At 43.3% G+C, this 20782-nt stretch overlaps 1 protein-coding gene across 1 annotated transcript in view; it reads right to left on the reverse strand.

The window, feature by feature from the left end:
- LOC116518794 (tumor necrosis factor receptor superfamily member 6-like) overlaps positions 1-11253 on the reverse strand; it is a 31282-nt gene extending 20029 nt beyond the window's left edge. The window contains exons 1-3 of the mRNA XM_032232325.1: positions 11186-11253; positions 6732-6867; positions 355-492 (exon numbers count right to left, since the gene is read on the reverse strand). Coding sequence (XP_032088216.1) covers positions 355-492; positions 6732-6867; positions 11186-11221 — 310 coding nt within the window. The 5' untranslated portion in view covers positions 11222-11253. The remainder of the gene's footprint in view (positions 1-354; positions 493-6731; positions 6868-11185) is intronic.
- Positions 11254-20782: the final 9529 nt, after the last annotated feature.

The raw sequence follows: 20782 nt of genomic DNA on the forward strand, positions 1-20782 counted from the left end.
GTTTTTATCATTTTATTTTATTCACATATTGTTTGTTTTTGCATTTCACCCCCTTCCCTATGATTGTAAGCCGCCCTGAGTCCCCTTAGGGAAAAGGGCGGCCTATAAATTCTAATAAAATAAATAAATAAATAAAATAAAAATAAGACCTTTGGGACCATATCATAAGCAACCGCATGCTTGACCAAATAAATAAATAAACAATCTATTTTGCTGCATAGGGACCTTGTTGGTATTCTGCAGCTTGTGAGGGCCACATCTTAGGCTTTCTGTAATCAAATGAACTAAACGTCCTTTTCTCCCATGGGAAATACGTACATTGATGTTGAATAAAATATTGTTGATCATACATACCGTGTACTGTGTCACATAAACTACATCGTCGGCATTTAGTTATATAATTGTCACTGTCCATATAATCTTCGCCCTCTGTGCAAGGCTTGCAATTGGCTTTAGGATTCCTTGTGCAATCTGGTGATTTGACAACAGAACCTGTAAAAGAAAATGTTTCAGAAAAGGCCAGTAAAATCCTTCTGATTAGGAACATGGCAAATTTGGGCCAAGGGAGACATTTGAGAGCTTCCTATAAGAGTTTTCATAGATTAGTTACTGTGAAATCCATAGGTAACCACAAATGGTACTATTATTGATGGGACTGTTCCATCCACTAGTCCATCAAAAGGACTTCTGTGCTATTAGCTTACATAGTATGTGTTTCAGCCCTATGAGGAAAATCAGGTGAGCAAACTGATTATTATTATTATGTGGTTAATCTTTGGTGAGATTCACAGCCTTTGGGGCTGGTTGGTAGCTCAACAGCTCGAGTCCTAACCAAGGACCTAGGAACTGTTAAGGTAACGTCGGAGGATATAAGCTGCTCCAAGTAGGGTGTTTTTTTGTAGAATCAGAATGTTCAAGTCTGATAAATTTAAAATTTCCAAATAGCGAGGGTAGCCCTTTAGGTATTGATCCAAGGGCTCCGATTACAATCGGGACAACACATGATTTCTTTTTCCACAGTCACTCAACTTCAATTTGCAAGTCCCGGTACTTTGTGATTTTTTCTTGCTGTTTATCTTCAATGTAAGGTATTGCAATGTTAATGAACCATACTTTTTTCTTTTCAATTATTGTTATGTCAGGTGTGTTGTGGGCCAAGTGCCTGTCAGTCTGAATTCTGAAGTCCCACAAGATCTTGACTTTCTCATTCTCTAAAACCTTCTGTACCTGATGTTCCCAGTGGATTATTATTATTATTATTATTATACAATTGTATCACAGCGGCCAGTTGTTTCGCCGGATTTGGCATTGGTTACTAGTCGGCCCCCACCCAGGGGCCTAGGACGTCATAACGTATTTTCGTAATATGCGTGCAGATCCAAGCAGTGCGGCTTTTTGCATTTGACTGATGGTGATTTTGTCAATTTTTAACTGTTTTAAATGTAATTCCAGTCCTTTTAGAATAGCACCCAATGTGCCAATTACCACTGGAATTACCACTGCTGGTTTGTGCCATAGTTGTTGAATTTCGATTTTTAAGTCCTGGTGTCTTGCGATTTTTTCGTGTTCCTTCTCGGCGACCCTGCTATCACCTGGTATTGCGATGTCTATGATTGTGACCTTATTTTTCTCAACCAGTGTGATGTCTGGTGTATTATGCGCCAGTATTTTGTCCGTTTGTATACGGAAATCCCACAAGATCTTGACCATCTGATTTTCGGTGACTTTTTCAGGCTGATGTTCCCACCAGTTTGTTGCTGTTTTAATATTATAATTTTTGCACAAATTCCAATGGATCATTTGTGCTACTGAATTGTGCCGCAATTTATAATCAGTCTGGGCGATTTTTTTACAGCAGCTGAGTATGTGATCAACAGTTTCATCAGCTTCTTTGCAAAGTCTGCATTTGGCATCATCAGAGGATTTTTCGATTTTGGCCTTAATGGCATTTGTGCGGATAGCTTGTTCTTGCGCAGCCAGGATTAGTGACTCTGTTTCTTTCTTTAATGTACCTGTTGTTCATTCATTCATTCATTCATTCATTTCCTGGTCTGTTTTGTTTAGAAAAAATGTCCATGTTTTTCCTTTTCTAAACATGCCTCTACTGTGGTTTAATCTGAGACCCAGAGGCATTCTGGGAAATGAAAATGATACCTCAAACTAATACACTGTTTGGCTTCCCAGTTATCATTTTAAGAATATGCATTTGAAAGAAATAACATCTGGAGAGAAATGGAGTTTTCCCTTCTTGACCATTTTGGGTTTCCTGACTTATCTGGATCTATGCATAATCATCTAATGGAATACATCGTTGGAAGAAGATTTATGAAACACACGGAGCTTAAACAGCTTCCTGGTTATAATCTTATTTGACCACGTAACTTAAACTACGTTTGCAAAAGAAGATGTACCTATATATTTTCTTTTAAGAGGATTGTCAGCCTCTGTTTTGCTGCTTGCTTTTCGGCTGCCATTGAAACGGGGAGGGAGGGCATGGTGTTTGGGTGAGGGAAATAATCTGAACAGGAGGACTGTTAATTGGGGGTTGTTCACACCATTCGTTTGCGCATGTGGAAGGAGGGGAGTTTCCCGCCAAGGCCAGCTGTCCAGCATCGTGACCCGTCAAAACCGCGTTCCACAAAAGCGCGGTCGAAGAAATCGCGTATGTGACGTCATCACAACGCGACGAAAAAGATCGAAAAATTGAAATAAAAATTAAATTACAGCAAGCCGATTCACATAAAGGTAAGGGTTAGGTTAAGGGTTAGGGTTAGGGTTAGGTTAAGGGTTAGGGTTAGGTTTAGAGCGTTAGCGTTACGTTTAGCGTTAGGTTAAGGGTTAGCATTAGGTTTTTCGTTAGGTTAAGGGTTAGGTTTAGGGTTAGGTTTAGGGTTAGGTTTAGGGTTAGGTTTAGGGTTAGGTTTGGGGGGTTAGGGTAAGGTTTTCGCTTTATTTTTACATTTTTCGATCTTTTTCATCGCGCTGTGATGACGTCACATACGAGCTTTCGTCGACCGCGATTTTGTCGTCCGCGGTTTTGTGGTGGAACCGTCCAGCATACCAGCCTGATGATGATTTTTGAAGATGTCTTCCACTTGACAGCTGTGGAGATATACGATTGGACTATGGACTGGGGTTACCAAGGGGAGGGGAATGAATTCATGTATTGATATCTAATGCTTTCACGCGCTTTTGCTCAGATCCAGCTTTGCTTAGCTTCTCATCACTTATAATCAGTAAATGTACTCTTAATTCTGCAAAATGGAGTTGAGTGGTTTCTTTCTTGGTTATTAAGTGAAGGAGCCGTGACAAGGATTATGGGAATGACACTTTATCCACTAGGATGAAAAGTGGGCATGACAATCTTCTCATTTACTTACTACTCCCATTTCCTTGTCAGGAGACGGAATGTGACAACTTGCTGCAGGCAACTCGCTGTGGGCAACTCATTGTGGGCAACTCACTATGGGCAACTTGCTGTGGCTAACTCGCCCGGCCAACCCACCATGGCCAACTCAACACAGGAAAATTTAACAATTGAATTTAATTATTTAAAATAAATAAACTATTATTTTAATTTTGATCATTCACATTTCATTCTGTACCTTCTTTTGCATCCTTTCTTTAATGATTCTAGTCCACCATTTCTTTGATATTAGTGTTATTCTTGTCCTGCAGTAAGTTGCCCCGTGGCAAGTTTGTCAGTGTATAAGAAATTATGAACTGGAATAGCCATAACAAGATAAACAATAAACAGACATAGGTAGTCACGTTGGGTTGTTCAGAGTGACTTCTGAAACAGTGCCACACGGCCTTCAGTCAGAATGAGAGTTTGCATGCATGCATAGCACAGCAATAGCACTTAGACTTATATAACACTTCACAGTGCTCTTACAGCCCCCTCTAAGCAGTTTACGGAGGCAGCCTATTGCCCCTAACACTCTGGGTCCTCATTTTACCCACCTCGGAAGGATGGAGGGCTGAGTCAACCTTGAGCCTGGTGAGATTTGCACTGCTGAATTTCTGTTAATCGGCAGTAACCAGAAGTAGCCTGAAGTACTGCACTCTAACCACTGCATCACACCATAGCATAAAGGAGCACTGGGGAAGCGGGAGGTAGACAGTAAAGATGGCAGTTGCGACATCAAAGCCCTGAGTAAGCCACCTTGAATATTTTGAGACACATTTTCCCTGTAGTATATCAGTCAAAGGTCAGGAGAAAGACAGATATAGCAATAGCAATAGCAATAGCAGTTAGACTTATATATCACTTCATAGGGCTTTCAGCCCTCTCTAAGCAGTTTACAGAGTCAGCATATCACCCCCACAGTCTGGGTCCTCATTTCACCCACCTCGGAAGGATGGAAGGCTGAGTCAACCTTGAGCCGGTGAGGTTAGAACTGCTGAACTGCAGATAACAGTCAGCTGAAGTGGCCTGCAGTACTGCACCCTAACCACTGAGCCACCTATGGAGCTGCTGCAGTTCTCTGGAATAGCCAAATGTTCTGATGCCCTGCAGAAACCCCTTAATAGTCAGTAAATACACCAGGATAATATTGGTGGGGGAAGCTTCTCTTTTGCTGCTATAAAGAGAAAGAATGAGAAGAGAGAGTGGCAACAAATAACTCTTTTCATAAAGAAGGCCAGTCCTCTAGTTAACATAATCAAAACCACACGGGAGACTTTTGATTGTGCAAAGTACAACACTGTGATACTGTTCAGCCTTCAGGCCATCTAGACGCCACCACATGCTCTCCAGGATCTTCACTAGAAACTTGGCTATGGCCAAAATTGAATTTCCAAGTTTTTGTCCTTAAAGTAACTTCGTGACCCGTCAAAACCGCGCTCGACTAAACCACGCCCAACTAAAGCGTGTCGCTGACGTCATCAACAGGGCGACAACAGCCAGCACGGAGAAAGAAGGACGCTTTAAATAGCGCTTTAGAAGCAAGCCGATTCAACTTAAGGTAAGGGTTAGGTTTAGGGTTAGGGTTAGGGTTAGGTTAAGGGTTACGATTAGGTTTAGGGTTAGGTTAAGGGTTAAGTTTAGGGTTAGGTTTAGGGTTAGGTTAAGGATTAGGTTTAGGGTTAGGTTAAGGGTTAGGGTTAGGTTAAGGGTTAGGGTTAGGGTTAGGTTTAGGGTTAGGTTAAGGGTTAGGGTTAGGGTTAGGTTTAGGGTTAGGTTAAGGGTTAGGATTAGGTTTAGGGTTAGGTTTAGGGTTAGGTTTAGGATTAGGTTTAGGGGGGTTAGGTTTAGGTTTAGGCGTTAATTTTAGGTTTAGGGTTTACAGCGTGCTTCTGTCTCCGCGCTGTTGTCGTCCTGTTGATGACGTCAGCGACGCGGTTTAGTCGGGCGCGGTTTTGTCGGTGAACCAAGTAACTTAGGCTACGTTATTATTTCAAAAGTTTTTTTTCTCCTGCGAGCTGCCTGAAACTGTAGAAAAGTCAAAAAGCACAGCTTCCTTATTGCTGTGTCACTATCTACTTTCTTCCAGTCCCTGAGGCAATAAAAAAATATTGCAACACACTTTGTGTTGTGCTCGCTTGACCAAACCCTTTCCTGCCTCAGTAACTAAGTCAGTAATGGGCGTGGCTCTTATAGATGCAACAGAGGTCAACTTCAGAAAAGTGATGGGTGGAGCCCAGGGGTGGGTTGCTGCCGGAATTACTGCCAGTTCAGTGCACAAAATGTTTTGCTCCGTGCGTGTGCACTATCAGTTCGCACCTATTCTGTAGAACCGGTTCGTCAAATTTACTGAACCGGTTAGAAGAGGTTCCACCAGTGGACACGGAAAGCAGGCCACACCTGCTTTCAGGAAGAAGAAAGAAGAAATCGAAGAAAAGGGAAGAAAAAGTCAAAGAAAAACAGAAAGAAAGAAGTACAAAGAAGTGACTTCCAATATTCACAGTGCAAATTCTGTAAAGTAAATGCCACTTTTTAAATTAGGATTAAATATACTATTTTGTTCACAAACGGTGAAGTTTCATATCATATCTAAAGAACTCTTCAGCAAAAGCAGCATACTGTATATGGATTGAATTTGATCTTTGATCTTTGTAATAAAGAAGATGGGTCCTGATCAGAGGTGGGTTCCTACCAGTGCGCACCTATTCGGTAGAACCGGTTCGTCAAATCTACCGAACCGGTTAGAAGAGGTCCCACCGGTGGACCCGGAAAGCAGGCCACACCTACAGAAGAGGTTCCAAAATTATTTGAAACCCACCACTGGTCCTTGGATATGATTATTCTACACTATCATGCTCATATTTATAAAACTCAGTGCCTCTGTGAAAGATAAGGATGACTATTGTGTTTGTGGTGCAATCAGAACATTGCGTGTGTTGATGTTGTTTTAACGCAAACCAAAGACGCCTTTTAAAAAACAAGTTTACATCCTATTCTTATGCATGCCAGTGCTGTGTGTGAGGTCATTTAAGGTGGTTCTGACAAGTGTCGTCGGCATCTTCATATCCGGTCACATGGGCGGCAAGCCACTCCCATCCGGTCACATGGGCGGCAAGCCACTCCTACAAAGGAGGCCACACCCACAGAGTAGGTTCGAACAATTTTTGAAACCCACCACTGCTTTCAACTAATTTCATGCATTCTCTGAGCCATCCCAAAAAGAGCACACCTTAATAGCAAAACCATCACAAAAATTCAAACTCTTCTCACCTTTTCATAGAGACATCAATCTCCCCCCTCCTTATTTCCCTATGATAATACTTACCAGGCTTACAAAGGGGACAACAGATACCATTGGTGTCATATTGCTCACTGGAACAGTTCTGTTTAGTTTGCTGTAGTTGTACTGCAAGTACAGAAGGATTATTGTTTAAGGATCTGCCAGTGGTTAAATCAAGAATCTGTAAGCGAAAGGAAAACATAGTATTATTGCGTTGCAGCTTTTGATCTTAGGAACTTTTAGAGTGGATTAGTGCTGTGTTACTAATTGTTCTCTGTACTCCTTAGCAGAGACTAAGTTAATAAAAAACGGAAAAAAATGAGTGATGTGAGCAGATGATAGAAATAGGATGATGGCTACAATGGTTCTGGTGGCATTATTTCATGTATTTATTCATTTCAATTTCTGGCTGCTCAACTCCAAAATGTCTCAGGGCACCTTCACAAGTTAAAAGAACATGATATAAGATAACAACTATCCCAAGAACAGAAACAAGCCCCAGTACCATTTTCTAAGTTAAAGGGAACCACCAGGTTAAAGTATTTACAAGTATATAAAAGCTATGCTAATTTGTGGATTGGGGGAAACTCTTGATTTCTGATGTAATCCTGAGAGCCAACCTCTTTGCTGTATAGAATAGGCAGCTTGCAATTTCCTGCCTTGTGTGATAATAGCACCAGAGGTGGGGGGTGGGGAGGAATTCAACATTTGGCTGTGCCAATTCATGGTTTGGCCGTCAGTTTGCCATACACGTTGTACCCAAAAAGTGTCAAATTCAGGAAATCAGGACTCCAGGTGGTTCAAATGGATAAAGGTTTATTGCGTGCTTAATGCTCTCTACAAAAGTCTGATCTACTAATGGTCAAAGCCAATTGGCAATGGATAAGAGTCAGTGGAATTCAAGCTGGGCTGGACTCAGATCTCTTTGCATGAGGGACTTGAGGCTCATGATGCATTTGATCCCTCCCTCGATCCAGCCTGGTCATCTCCTATTGTCAGCATTCCAAATATCATACAGAATTAAATCAGAGTCCAAGGCAGAGCTATCCTTAAAGTTCCAATTTAATAAGACAGACATGTTGGCACATCTGCGGAATCCCAAATCTAAAAGCTTCCTGGGATTCCACCCAGTTCATGATCTTATCCCCACACCCATAAATCCATCACACGGTCCAATCTTCTTCGGCCACGCTGGCATCTCCACCCAGCTGGTTCCGGTCGGGTGCAGAGGTGCAGAGACAAAAGATGACCTTGGGCTTCTAGAAAAGAATGACAACAACGCGTTCCACAATTCTACTCCTTTCTATTCCCCCTCCCAACTACCACACTAATGAAATAATAAGAGAGTGTGGCAGGCCAAATATCCTAAAAAGGAATATGACTGCAGGCCTGACACCTATATCAGAACAGAGAGAGCTCCTGTCAGTCTCTAGGAAAGTGATGGCGAACCTTTTCGGCCAAAAAGGGAGTGCACATGTGGGGCCTTCAGGGCTGCAACCTGGAAGAGGAGCTGCCCAGGGTGCATGCGTGCGCTGGAAAATGAACTTCTGATTTCCAGCATGTGCATGCACACCAGCCAGCAAGTCTTCTGGTTACTGGTTCTCATGCACGCCCGACGATCAGCTAGCCTGTGCGCCTGCTCACACCAGAAAACGGAAGACCAGCTCTTCCAATTTCCCGCACTGCTGCATGCAGGGAGGCTAGCTGATCATCTCACGCGCGTGCGCACCAGAGACCTGGAAGAGGAATTGGTAATGCTGTGTATGCCAAGTGACATGACACTGTGTGCCACTTTGGGCCACGCGTGCCATAGGTCCGCCCGACAAGACTGAGTGGCTGTGGATGTTGCCCCCGAAGGACAGTCCAGATAGTCCATCCTTGATCCTGGGGGGTGAAAACTTACACCCCTCAGAGAGGGCCCGCAATTTGGGAGTCCTCCTGGATTCACAGCTGACACCGGAATATCATTTGTCGGCTGTGACCAGGGGGGCCTTTGCCCAGGTTCGCCTGGTGCATCAATTGCGGCCCTACTTGGATCGGGAGGCACTCCAAACGGTCACTTACGCCCTAGTCACCTCAAGTCTGGATTACTGCAACGCGCTCTACATGGGGCTACCCTTGAAAAGTGTTCGGAGACTGCAACTAGTCCAAAATGCAGCCGCGCGAGAGATATTGGGTGTACCTAGGTACACCCACGTCACACCGATCCTCCGCGAGCTGCACTGGCAACCTATAGTTCTCCTGATGCAATTCAAGGTGTTGGTTATTACCTTTAAAGCCCTACATGGCTTAGGGCCAGCGTACCTCCGAGACCGCCTACTGCCACATTCCTCCCAACGGCCGGTGAGATCCCACAGGGTGGGCCTCCTTCAGATGCCGTCAGCCAGACAATGTCGGCTGGCGGCTCCTCGGAGGAGAGCCTTCTCTGTGGCTGCTCCGACCCTTTGGAACGAGCTACCCCCAGAAATCCGGACCTTGCCCACTCTCATGGCCTTCAGAAAAGCTGTGTTAGGATAGGCCTACGTTACTTCAAAGCAGGGACGAGTTGGGTAGATAGAAATGCATTTCCGAATCCTTTGAATAAAAACCTCCTTTTTTCATGAAAAGCTAGTTCATCCAAAAGAGTTTCCCTTGCATGCTACTTTGTTCAACTGCAGGGACTTTTTTCACGTGAAAGATCAGTTAAAAGTTTCACATTTGAAATGAGAATTGGTTGACCAGAAATAGCTAAAATAAGATGAAGAATCTGAACCACTGAACCAAAAAAAGTTTCAGAGGTATTCTCTTGTCAATTTGAATTTAACGGCACATCATCAGAACCGGTAGTGATCATTTTTTTAATACTTTTCCTATCCAAAAACTTATTTTTCTTTTTTTAAAAAAAGGAAATTAGCATGGTAAGTATTTTAAAAAGACCTTTGAAATGCTATAGCTTTGAATATCCTATGCAAACAGCGTCTTAAACAGTAACCGACCGGCAATATTGCTATTCCTCTGAAAGATATTTTCCCAAGATGCAGAATAATTTATAAGGTTCCTGTTTATAAGAATGAACTTAGAATGACATCTAAAATCATTGCAGTCGAAATAATCTGAGGTTTTAACTTCCTAGTGAAATTTTTAGTTTGCTGGCCAGTGAGGAAGTAAACACATTTTGAGATATTGCTTATATATCAGACTGTAAATTACTATTTCTACAACTCAAAGAGAAAATGCTTTAATACCTCTTCTTGAACTGAACTACCTACAGACTTCTTAAAGAGCCGAGGGGGCGCAGGGGTTAAATGCAGCACTGCAGGCTACTTCAGCTGACTGCAGTTCTGCAGTTCGGCTGTTCAAATCTCACCGGCTCAGGGTTGACTCAGCCTTCCATCCTTCCGAGGTGTATTGAGTAATTTGAGTATTGAGTAATTTATTTATATACCGCCCTTTTCCCTGGGGGGACTCAGGTGGGTAAAATGAGGACCCGGATTGTTGTTGGGGGCGATATGCTGACTCTGTAAACCGCTTAGAGTGGGCTGAAAGCCCCATGAAGCGGTATATAAGTCTAACTGCTATTGCTAACTGCTATTAATACCTTTTTTTTCTACTTGAAAAATGCAACATGGTTTTTGCGTGAAGTTACCGCCCTTGTTCAAAGCAACAGATAGAACAATTTCAGCTACATAATGATAGGTCAAAATCTCAAAGATGCTTTTTCCCCCCCACCCCCCCCTCCAAAAGGAACTGGACTGGGGTTTATATTTTGTTCCTTGAGGAAGGAAAAAAAATCACTTCTCATTTGAGAGGGGCTTCATCAGTTATGATGGGGGGCGGGGGGAAACGGAAGCGTAGGTTACTCTGACAGTTGTGACTGGAATGGAAGGATTAGCAATAGCAATAGCAATAGCAGTTAGACTTATATACCGCTTCATAGGGCTTTCAGCCCTCTCTAAGCGGTTTACAGAGTCAGCATATCGCCCCCACAGTCTGGGTCCTCATTTCACCCACCTCGGAAGGATGGAAGGCTGAGTCAACCCTGAGCCGGTGAGATTAGAACCACTGAACTGCAGATAGCAGTCAGCTGAAGTGGCCTGCAGTAATCCACTCTAACCACTGCGCCACCTCGGCTCTTCCGTTGTATTGTAACACACACACACACACACCCAAATTCAGTCAGAACCTATCCTTTCCTCCCCACCCCACCCCTTAGCCTCAATCTTCAGTATCTGCCTTTCCATTCTCCCCCTACCTGCGATAGGAACTGATGAAGCTTCTTGGATGAGAAGTGAAACCTTTTCTTCTCTCCCTCAAGAAACCCCCCCCCCCCCCCAAACAGTCTGGTTGCCTTTTGAAGAAGTCATTTTAAAAACAAAAAGCACCTTTGAGACAACTATGATCCGGATGCCTGAGAATCTCTGCAGTCAGTCAAAATGAGCATCTGAATTTCTGGCTACCCAAAAATGCCCCCGACGTGAACCTTTTAGGGTAGAAAACTCTACGTATGGATAAATACTTACAGGACAGAGGACTAAGAAAAGCAGCAACTGAGACATGTTTCCAGGCTAGCTCTTAAGCTAAAGTGAAAGCACGAACGAGGAAATAAAAATGAAACCTTTATTTTTATTGGCGCAGAAGATCAACAAGGAAACACCCTGCCTTTCTTCATTGCATCTATGGGAGGGAAATTCCATTCTGCAACTACAGTAATTACTGCCTGACAATACTGTCAGTTCAAACAAAGGAATTCACCCATGCACCTAGCAAAGAAAGAGGTTTAGAATATAGAAAAACAGAGTTGGAATAGCAATAGCAATAGCAGTTAGACTTATATACCGCTTCATAGGGCTTTCAGCCCTCTCTAAGCGGTTTACAGAGTCAGCATATCGTCCCCCACAGTATGGGTCCTCATTTCACCCACCTCGGAAGGATGGAAGGCTGAGTCAACCTTGAGCCGGTGAGATTAGAACCGCTGAACTGCAGATAACAGTCAGCTGAAGTGGCCTGCAGTACTGCACCCTAACCACTGCGCCACCTCGGCTCCTTAAGGGACCTTGGAGGTCTTCTAGTCCAACCCACCGCTTAGGCAAGAAACCCTACACCCCTTCAGACACTTCAGTTTCCAGATACATAATTACAGTTAGTCCTCACACTTACCGACACTTTATTTAGTGACCGTCCAAAGCAATGGTGGGTTTCAACTTTTTTTAGAACCTCTTCTGTAGGTGTGGCCTGTGGGAGTGGCTTGCCAGCCATGTGATCGGGTGGGAGTGGCTTGCCAGCTATGTGACTGGGTGGGAGTGGCTTGCCAGCCATGTGACTGAGTGGGAGTGGCTTGCCAGCCATGTGACTGGGTGGGCATGGCCAACATATAAAATGTGGTGAAACTCACTTAACAACGCTCTTGCTTAGCAACCAAAATGTTGGCTCAGACAGTCTGGCATTTGAAGCACGCAAGTCTTAAAGCTGTCAAGTTACAAGACCCTCGCACCCCTAACCCTTTAGGAAAAAAAATCCCCCAGGGGTGTTCAAACTTGACAGCTTTAAGACTTGTGGACTTCAACTCCCAGAATTCCTCTCCAGTCATGTTAGCTCAGAAACTCTGGCATTGAAGCGTGCAAGTCTTAAAGCTGTCAAGTTACAAGACCCTTGCGCACCTAACCCTTTAGTAAAAAACCCCCAGGGATGTTCAAACTTGACAGCTTTAAGACTTGTGGACTTCAACTCCCAGAAATCCTCCTCTCCCTCTTCATCTTCATCGTGCGGACAGGAGCTGACACCTGTTCTAAACAGCACTGTAGATTTGTGGAACCTTTTCTATAGAAGAGGTTAGAACTGGCAGGAACCCACCCCTGGCACATGCCCACAGAGAGGGCTCTGTCATAGGCTCTGCCATAGGTTTGCCATCACGGCCTTAGACTAATCTACCTTATAAGGTTGACATCTACAGAACTGATCAATACAGGGAGTGGTTACAGCTTAGAAAGATTCAAGGGATAATGAACTCATCACCCAGAACACTGATGCTATATGGAAAGTGGGCTGGGGTAAAACAGCTCACCCTTGTCCCTAATAGCAGAACGTGTCCCAGCAATCTTTTGGATGGATGTGCCGAAAAAGGAGTTGAGCTAGGAAGATGGCAGAGAAGTGGGAATTAACCTCCAACCTAAAGACTTAGCAAACTCAGCAGCAGAGCGGTTGAGAACTGTAAGATATGCTTAGTTGAAAGATGCAGGTGGCGTGTAGGGGATTTACAGTAGAAATGCAAGAGAAGGGAGATATTTTTACAGTTCCCTGTCATACCACTAGAGGGCCATATACATCACTTTAAAAAATGAATATGTAACCAAAATAAATACGGCCTTTTAAATTGAATGGTTTGACGGAAAACCAGCAAGATTTGGAATCGGTTCTCCAAATTATTATTGACTTAGTTCTGGCTTAGCAGCACAGCACTGGTGGAACCTCTTCTAACCGGTTCAGTAGATTTGACAAACCGGTTCTAGCAAATAGGTGAGAACTGGTAGGAACCCACCACTGCATATAGCTAAAGCTTCATTCTCCCTTTGCGGGTCTGTTGAGATTTACTTTCCAGGACATTTTTGTCCATTCATGCTGGATCACAAACAAGAATAATATGAATCAGAAGAGGACATCTGATAAGACCCTGTTAAAATTAAGAAGGGAAGCTGGCTCTGCCTTCTTTGAATGGATCTATTGGCTTCTGCTGTGACTGAAAACAACTTTGGATGCAGTTTAAGAAGAGTTTGAAAATGTATTTAATAAAAGAGACTGATAGGTCAAAGGGGTTGTGAGCTGCCAATTACCTCCCAAAGACCCATTAGATCACACAGAGTGGGCCTCCTCCGGGTTCCGTCTACCAGCCAATGCCACCTGGCTACTTCTCTGTGGTAGCTCCGGCCCTTTGGAACGAGCTCCCCGCAGAGATTCGGACCCCTCACCTCTCTCCAGGCCTTCCGAAAAGCCGTTAAAACCTGGCTGTGTCGGCAGGCCTGGGGTCGATGAGTTCCCTTCCCCTCTCGAATCGTGTGGCTGTTGGTTGTTTTTTAAATGCCCTGTACTTTTGTAGTTTTTGTGTTTTTCCCTTCCCCTCCTTCCTTCCGCAGGGAATAGGGCGGCATATAAATAAAATGAAACTCAAACTCAGATTCTGAGAATAACCGAAGGACTCTCAAGCGCCAGGGAAATCAGAAAACCCTTGCAGTTCAAATGAGTATACAGAATCTGAACTACTAACAGTCAAAACAAATTGGCGGTAGATAAGAGTCAATGGAATTCAAGGTGGGCTGGGCTTAGAACTCTTGTGGATGCGAAGGGACTCCAGACTGATGATGTACTTGACCCCTGGGTACTTGAGAGACCACCTCCTGCCGATTACCTCCCAAAGACCCATTAGATCCCACAGACTAGGCCTCCTCCGAATTCCATCTGCCGGCCAATGCCGGCTGTCAACTACCCGGAGGAGGGCCTTCTCTGTGGCTACTCCAGCCCTCTGGAACGAGCTCCCCGTTGATATCCGGACCCTCACCACCCTTCAGGCTTTCCGTAAAGCCATTAAGACCTGGCTGTTCCAGCAGGCCTGGGGCTGCTGAGTTCCATCCCCACTCGAACTGGTGTGCTTGTTGAGACCTTTTAAATTGGTTTTGTATTGTTGTTTGTTTTTGTTGCCTTTCCTTTTGTATTGTTCCCCTTCCCTTCGGTTTTGTTAGCCGCCCTGAGTCCCTCGGGAATAGGGCGGCATACAAGTTGAATAAAACCTCAAACCCTCCTTCCGACTCAATCTGGCCATCTCCTACAAGGCTATCTTGTAGTACCAAATTAGTAAAGTTAAATGGTGGGTAAGAGGTTCAGGATTTTATAATTAGGCCCAGGGTACCTGCGAGACCACCTACTGCCACCGGTAGCCTCCCACCATCCAGTGCGATCCCACAGAGTTTGGCCTCCTCAGGGTGCCGTCGGCCAGACAGTGTCGGCTAGCGACCCCCAGGGGGGAGAGCCTTCTCTGTGGGAGCCCCTTCCCTCTGGAATGAGCTGCCCCCGGAGCTTCGTATAATCCCCCACCTCCAGTCCTTCCGACGCACCCTAAAAAGTTGGCTTTTCCAGCAAGCCAGCCTGGCCTGAACAAAACAAAACAAATTATTGATCACTGTTAATTTTAATTCTTTTTTTAAAAAAATCTCATTGTCAATTTTAATTGGGTTTGGGATATCCTATTTAATTTCTTTTTAACTTTTGTATTATGTGTTTCTTTTAATGTTGTACGCCGCCCTGAGTCCTTGGGAGAAGGGCGGCATATAAATCGAATAAACCTAAACCTAATTATATACATGTTATTTTTATTGAGATTGTAAAAGGCATATCTTGATTTTATCGGTTGCTTTTTTTAATGGCATTCAGTCTTTATTTGCTGGGTGTTTATTGCATTGAGGGTGTATTGTAAGTCAACCTTTTTGTTTTAAACATTGTAATATAGATGAGAAAGAAAAGCCAAGAATTCTTCCTTACAGCTGTCACTTTCCTGATGCCAACCTCTGTTCTGCCTCAGTGACAGAGTTTGGCAAGTGACACCGTGCTGACAGTTTTAATTTGACCCAAGGATAGCAATTGAAGTTTCCCCCTCCCACCCAGTTTCACCTGCCAGTGAGAAAGACTAGTAATCTCTTAAGGACTATTCAAACGAGAGATATAAACGAGACTGGAAAAAATGGATTGACTATATACAAAATAAATATGGGACTAAGAAATTTTAGATAGCTTATGATTAAGATCAGGAATGATATAAATTGCTTAGAGTTAGCCTAGCTAAGTTCAATGTAAAGACGTTATTAATTTTCTATTCTCTCTTCAAATATATTTTAAACTGTTTTTGTTAAAGACTTATACCGTGTATTGGTTCTGGGAAGTCGGGGGGGGGAGGTTGGGGGGGGAAGGGGGGAGGGGGGAGGGAGGGAAGTATACTAGGCTTGAGGAGCGGTGTTGGGTTTTAAAGTAATATGATTGCACATGTATACTGTCATGCCTTATTTTTTTTAAAACAAAGATATGTTATGTATATTGAAATGGAATTATAAATACCATCAACCCAAAAGGGAGTTTGCTCAGAAGCTGAAATACACCAAGTGAATGAGAGGAAGAGTGGGAAGCAGAGGAGAGAAGAAAGATAGGAAGAGAGGGACAGGAGAGAGGGTGAAGGGGGAAGATGAGGTGTATAAGGAGGAGTGGTAAGGGGAGAGAGGAGAAGGAGAAAGGAAGGGGAAGTAGAGTAGAAAAGGATGGAGGGAAGACGGGATGTAGAAGAGTGGGAAGCAGAGGAGAGAAGAAAGATAGGAAGAGAGGGACAGGAGAGAGGGTGAAGGGGGAAGATGAGGTGTATAAGGAGGAGTGGTAAGGGGAGAGAGGAGAAGGAGAAAGGAAGGGGAAGTAGAGTAGAAAAGGATGGAGGGAAGACGGGATGTAGAAGAGTGGGAAGCAGAGGAGAGAAGAAAGATAGGAAGAGAGGGATAGGAGAGAGGGTGAAGGGGGAAGATGAGGTGTATAAGGAGGAGTGGTAAGGGGAGAGAGGAGAAGGAGAAAGGAAGGGGAAGTAGAGTAGAAAAGGATGATGGAGGGAAGAAAGGAGGCAGGGAGGGGGAGGAGAGAGGCGGAAGAAAGTGTTGGATAAGGTATAAATATGGTGTATGGAGAGCAGAAGAGCCAATAATTGGTTTTTATTTTTATTTTTTCGGTAGTTGATGGCAAGATGAATTGATGTAATGACTTAATAATACAACATGATATTGACTATGTAATAGTATACATGTGATTATATGCTATGAAAATGGAAAATAAAAAGTTTTTTATGAGAGAGAGACTAGTAATCATTCTCCTTAATGTAGGGTTAGATGTGATCCTTGATTGTGATTGGGGTTCTAGGAAGAAGCGTTGGTTTTCTTTCAAATCGACTGGGCAGAAGAGAAGAGAAGAGAACTTTATTGTTACTTTAAATGTACAATTGTCAGCATACATTAATATGAAATTTTGTTGCATTCAGCTCTCAAAAGATAACCAATAGTAGTGGTGGGTTCCTGCAGTCAGTGTTACTGACTTCACAACTGCAGTGACTTAACAATTGTGGAAGGACCGGCCATAAAATTGGCGGGGGGGGGGGGGGGGCAAAATTCACTTTAAAATGTCTCATTGAAGAGAAATGTTGGGTTTCAGCTGTGGTCGTAAGTGGAGGACTACCTATGAATCTAAGTTTATGCATACAACTGTTTTAATCTGTTCTTATAATCCACAACCATATTATCTTGTGGATCCATAAATCAATCTATCCAACCTTGCATAAAATGAGTGCAGCTAAAGAAAAAAAAATATCTCGAAGAACAATTTTGTCCTTATTTGGTGTTTTTGGGTCAAGTGAGGTGGTTAGACTCAAAGCGAGTCGCTTTTCTGCTGGAGAGAATTTGCAAGGGCTGTTTCTTGCACAGTTTATTATATTTAAATCTCTCCCTATCCGCTTTCATTTATAGCCATATATTAAAATCAGCTCAATCGTCTACAGGGGAACCAACTTTCCTCCACGCATAGCTTAAGCATTCCCTTCCAAATGGAATAGTAATTTGGCTCCAGGCCTGAATCTACTCACAGCCAATCGCTGCAACGTTAACCATAAATGTAAATGCATTTCTAATGCAGAATACACAGAGTAGAGCAACTTCTCTCAAACTGGTCCTTTCTCCCCCCCCCCCCCCCCCGACTTCCTAGCTAGCCATTTGAAGAAGGACTACCTACTACACGTTTAGCCAAAGCCACAAGGATTTCATTCTTGAGGCTTTCCCACTTGGGGTGAGCTTTAGAAGTGCACCCCAACACCGCAACTTTCCCCCCCCCCGCTTTGCTAAAATGGGGGGGTGGGCGTAGCCAGCATGTGAGATATCTGGCCCGCAGGCTGTGAGTTTGACTCCCCCTGGTCCACAGGATGGATCAACTAGCTTGTTGCTGACAAGATAGTTTGCATGACTTCAGGAAGGAAGGAAGGAAGGGAAGGAGGGTGGGAAGAAAGAAGGAAGGAAGGAAAGGAGGAAGGGAGAGGGAAGAAGAGGTGAAGGAAGTATAGGGAGGAAGCAAAGGAAGAAAGGGCTGTATAGGAGAAGGAAACATTTTACTTCACCAATCTTCTTTGGAATATATCAAGTAAAGTCTCTCTCTCTCTCTCTCTCCCTCCCTCCCTCCCCCTCCCTCCCTCTCTCTCTCTCTCTCTCAGTTTCTCTTTCTCTCCCTTCCCTCCCTCCCATCTATACCTGGGTGTATCTGTCTGTGTCTGTTTATCATCTCTATTACCTCTGTCTATTACCTCTGTCTGTCTGTCTGTCTGTCTGTCTGTCTATCTATCTATCTATCTATCTATCTATCTATCTATCTATCTATCTATATATCTATCTATCATCCAGAGAGTCTGTCTGTCTGTTGTCTGTCTGTCTGTCTGTCTGTCTGTCTATCTATCTCTATCTATCTATCTATCTATCTATCTATCTATCTATCTATCTATATCTATATCTATATCTATATCTATATCTATATCTATATCTATATCTATATCTATATCTATATCTATATCTATATCTATATCTATATCTATATCTATATCTATATCTATATCTATATCTATATCTATATATATATATATATATATATATATATATATATATATATATATCATCCATCCATCTAGCCATCCATCCAGTATGTCTGTCTAGCCATCCATCCAGAGATTCTGTCTGTCTGTCTGTCTGTCTGCCTATCATCTATCTATCTATCTATCTATCTATCTATCTATCTACCTACCTACCTACCTACCTACCTACCTACCTACCTACCTACCTACCTACTTACCTACCCACCCACCCACCCATCCATCTATCTATTGTATATTTTTATTTATTTCCTTTTTCATTTTTATAAATTGCACAAGGTGGTGAACAGTAATAGTTTTTCTTCCTCCTCTCCCCCGCCCAGCTACAATCCTTTTGGGTGTGGTGGGGAGAGAGAGGGGGGGGAGGGAGGGAGGGAGGGAGAGAGGGAGGGAGGGAGGGAGAGAGAGAGAGAGAGAGAGAGAGAGAGAGAGAGAGACAGACTGTGCATGTCTGGCCTGATGAAACCCATCCAGCTATCGAGATGCAGCTTTTTTATCCCTTCTGTGAATTTGGCCTCTTGACCATTTTTGGAAAATGATAACCAGGTACTTACAAGATGGCAGCGTTTTATTCTTCGAACAGCTCTGCTGCCAAATCCTTACAGACTCCCGACTACCTAGAGCCACAAAAAGACACAGTAGAAAATTAAAATGCCCACCATTATAATAATAAACACGCAGCAACCCAACTACCCCGAACAGTCGCCGAAGGCAAAATCGGCTTAAATAACTTTCTTAAAAGGACAGAACCCATTGGTGATAACGAGTCTCTTTGCAACTCATTTCAAGGGAGGCCGATGTTGATGGCGGGACTGAAAAGGTCCCATTTCTAGCCTCAGCAGAGACACCCCTCTACCCCAATTTGCTTTGAGGGGGGAAAAGCCCCTAGTGGCTTTTCATGGACAAAAAAACCCAGCTTCCATTCTACAAATGACTCAGTGTGGTGAGGCTTGGATGTCAACAGCACTTTGATCAGCTAAATTCATTACAGGATGTGCGACAGAGTGGGGAGAGAAAGTTAAAAGTTGGTCCTTTTTAAACCACAGAATGCCTTAAGTCGTTTTGCACCATCAAAACTGGAGTCTCAAACGCCACTTGGTAGTATTCGGGTCTTTCTTCAGATTCATTTTTTTCCTAGGCTTTCGAAAGAAGCCTGCCACTAAAAATACTAGAAATAAGTCATTTAAAATGCACGCCTTCTTTTATCATTTCAAATACAGTTGGACGGTTTCTTATGAATATACTTCTTTCTGCTTATTAACACGAGGGATACAGTTTAATTACATTAAGGAACTGCAACTGGCTTAGCGGTTATATTACAGCTCGCTGAGGCTTTATGACCACATAAAAAAGTTTTTCATTTCCTTATCTTCAGTGATCAGAAAGAACAGAGTAAATCTTCTGGGAATCCTACCAAGATTCAAACTCCAAAATGGTAACGCCAGCACCCCTGAGCCTAAACATTGGTCCTACATACATAGAAATGATATAAATGTATAAAATGGTCCTTTGTATTGGTCCTTATAAAAGTAAATGTAAAGATTCCCCTTGCACATATGTGCTAGTTGTTCCTGACGCTAGGGGGCAGTGCTCATCTCCGTTTCAAAGCTGAAGAGCCAGTGCTGTCCAAAGACATCTCCATGGTTATGTAGCCAGCATGATTATGTGCCAAAGATGCATGGAACCAAAGGTGGTTCCTATTTTTCTACTTGCATGTTTACATGCTTTCAAACTGCTAGATTGTCAGAAGCTGGGAGAAGTAATGGGAGCTCACTCTGTTACGCTGTGCTAGGGATTCGAACCACCGAACTGCCGACCTTTCTGATCAACAAGCTCAGCGTCCCTTCTGAGCCACCACGTCCCTTCTAATTGTCCTTATACTACATTTTAAATCCCTAGGGAGGAAGTCAAATATAATTGAAAGGAAGTGAAGTCAAATATATTTATATTACATTTTAAAACTCTGGAGGTGAGGTTAAACGTGATAAATTATAGATTCATAAAACTGTGTAAGTATTAATATGATTACACAAAACAAAAGTAATGGCTATGAAGCATTCTTTGATTGGTTGTCTATATTTCCTCCTCCTCTTCTCCGATTCCACCACAAAACCGCGGTAGACTAAAGCGCGCTCGACGAAAGCACATACGTGACGTCATCACAGCGCGACGAAAACAGCACGCTGTGAGCGGTAAACTTAAAATTAATGCGTAAATCTAAACCTAACCCCCCCCAAACCTAACCCTAAACCTAACCCTAAACCTAACCCTAAACCTAACCCTAAACCTAACCCTAAACCTAAGCCTAAACCTAAGCCTAAACCTAAGCCTAAACCTAACCCTAAACCTAACCCTAAACCAAACCCTAAACCTAAGCCTAAACCTAAGCCTAAACCTAACCCTAAACCTAACCCTAAGCCTA

The sequence above is a fragment of the Thamnophis elegans genome, chromosome 15, assembly GCF_009769535.1.
Source record: "Thamnophis elegans isolate rThaEle1 chromosome 15, rThaEle1.pri, whole genome shotgun sequence".
NCBI lineage: Eukaryota > Metazoa > Chordata > Lepidosauria > Squamata > Colubridae > Thamnophis > Thamnophis elegans.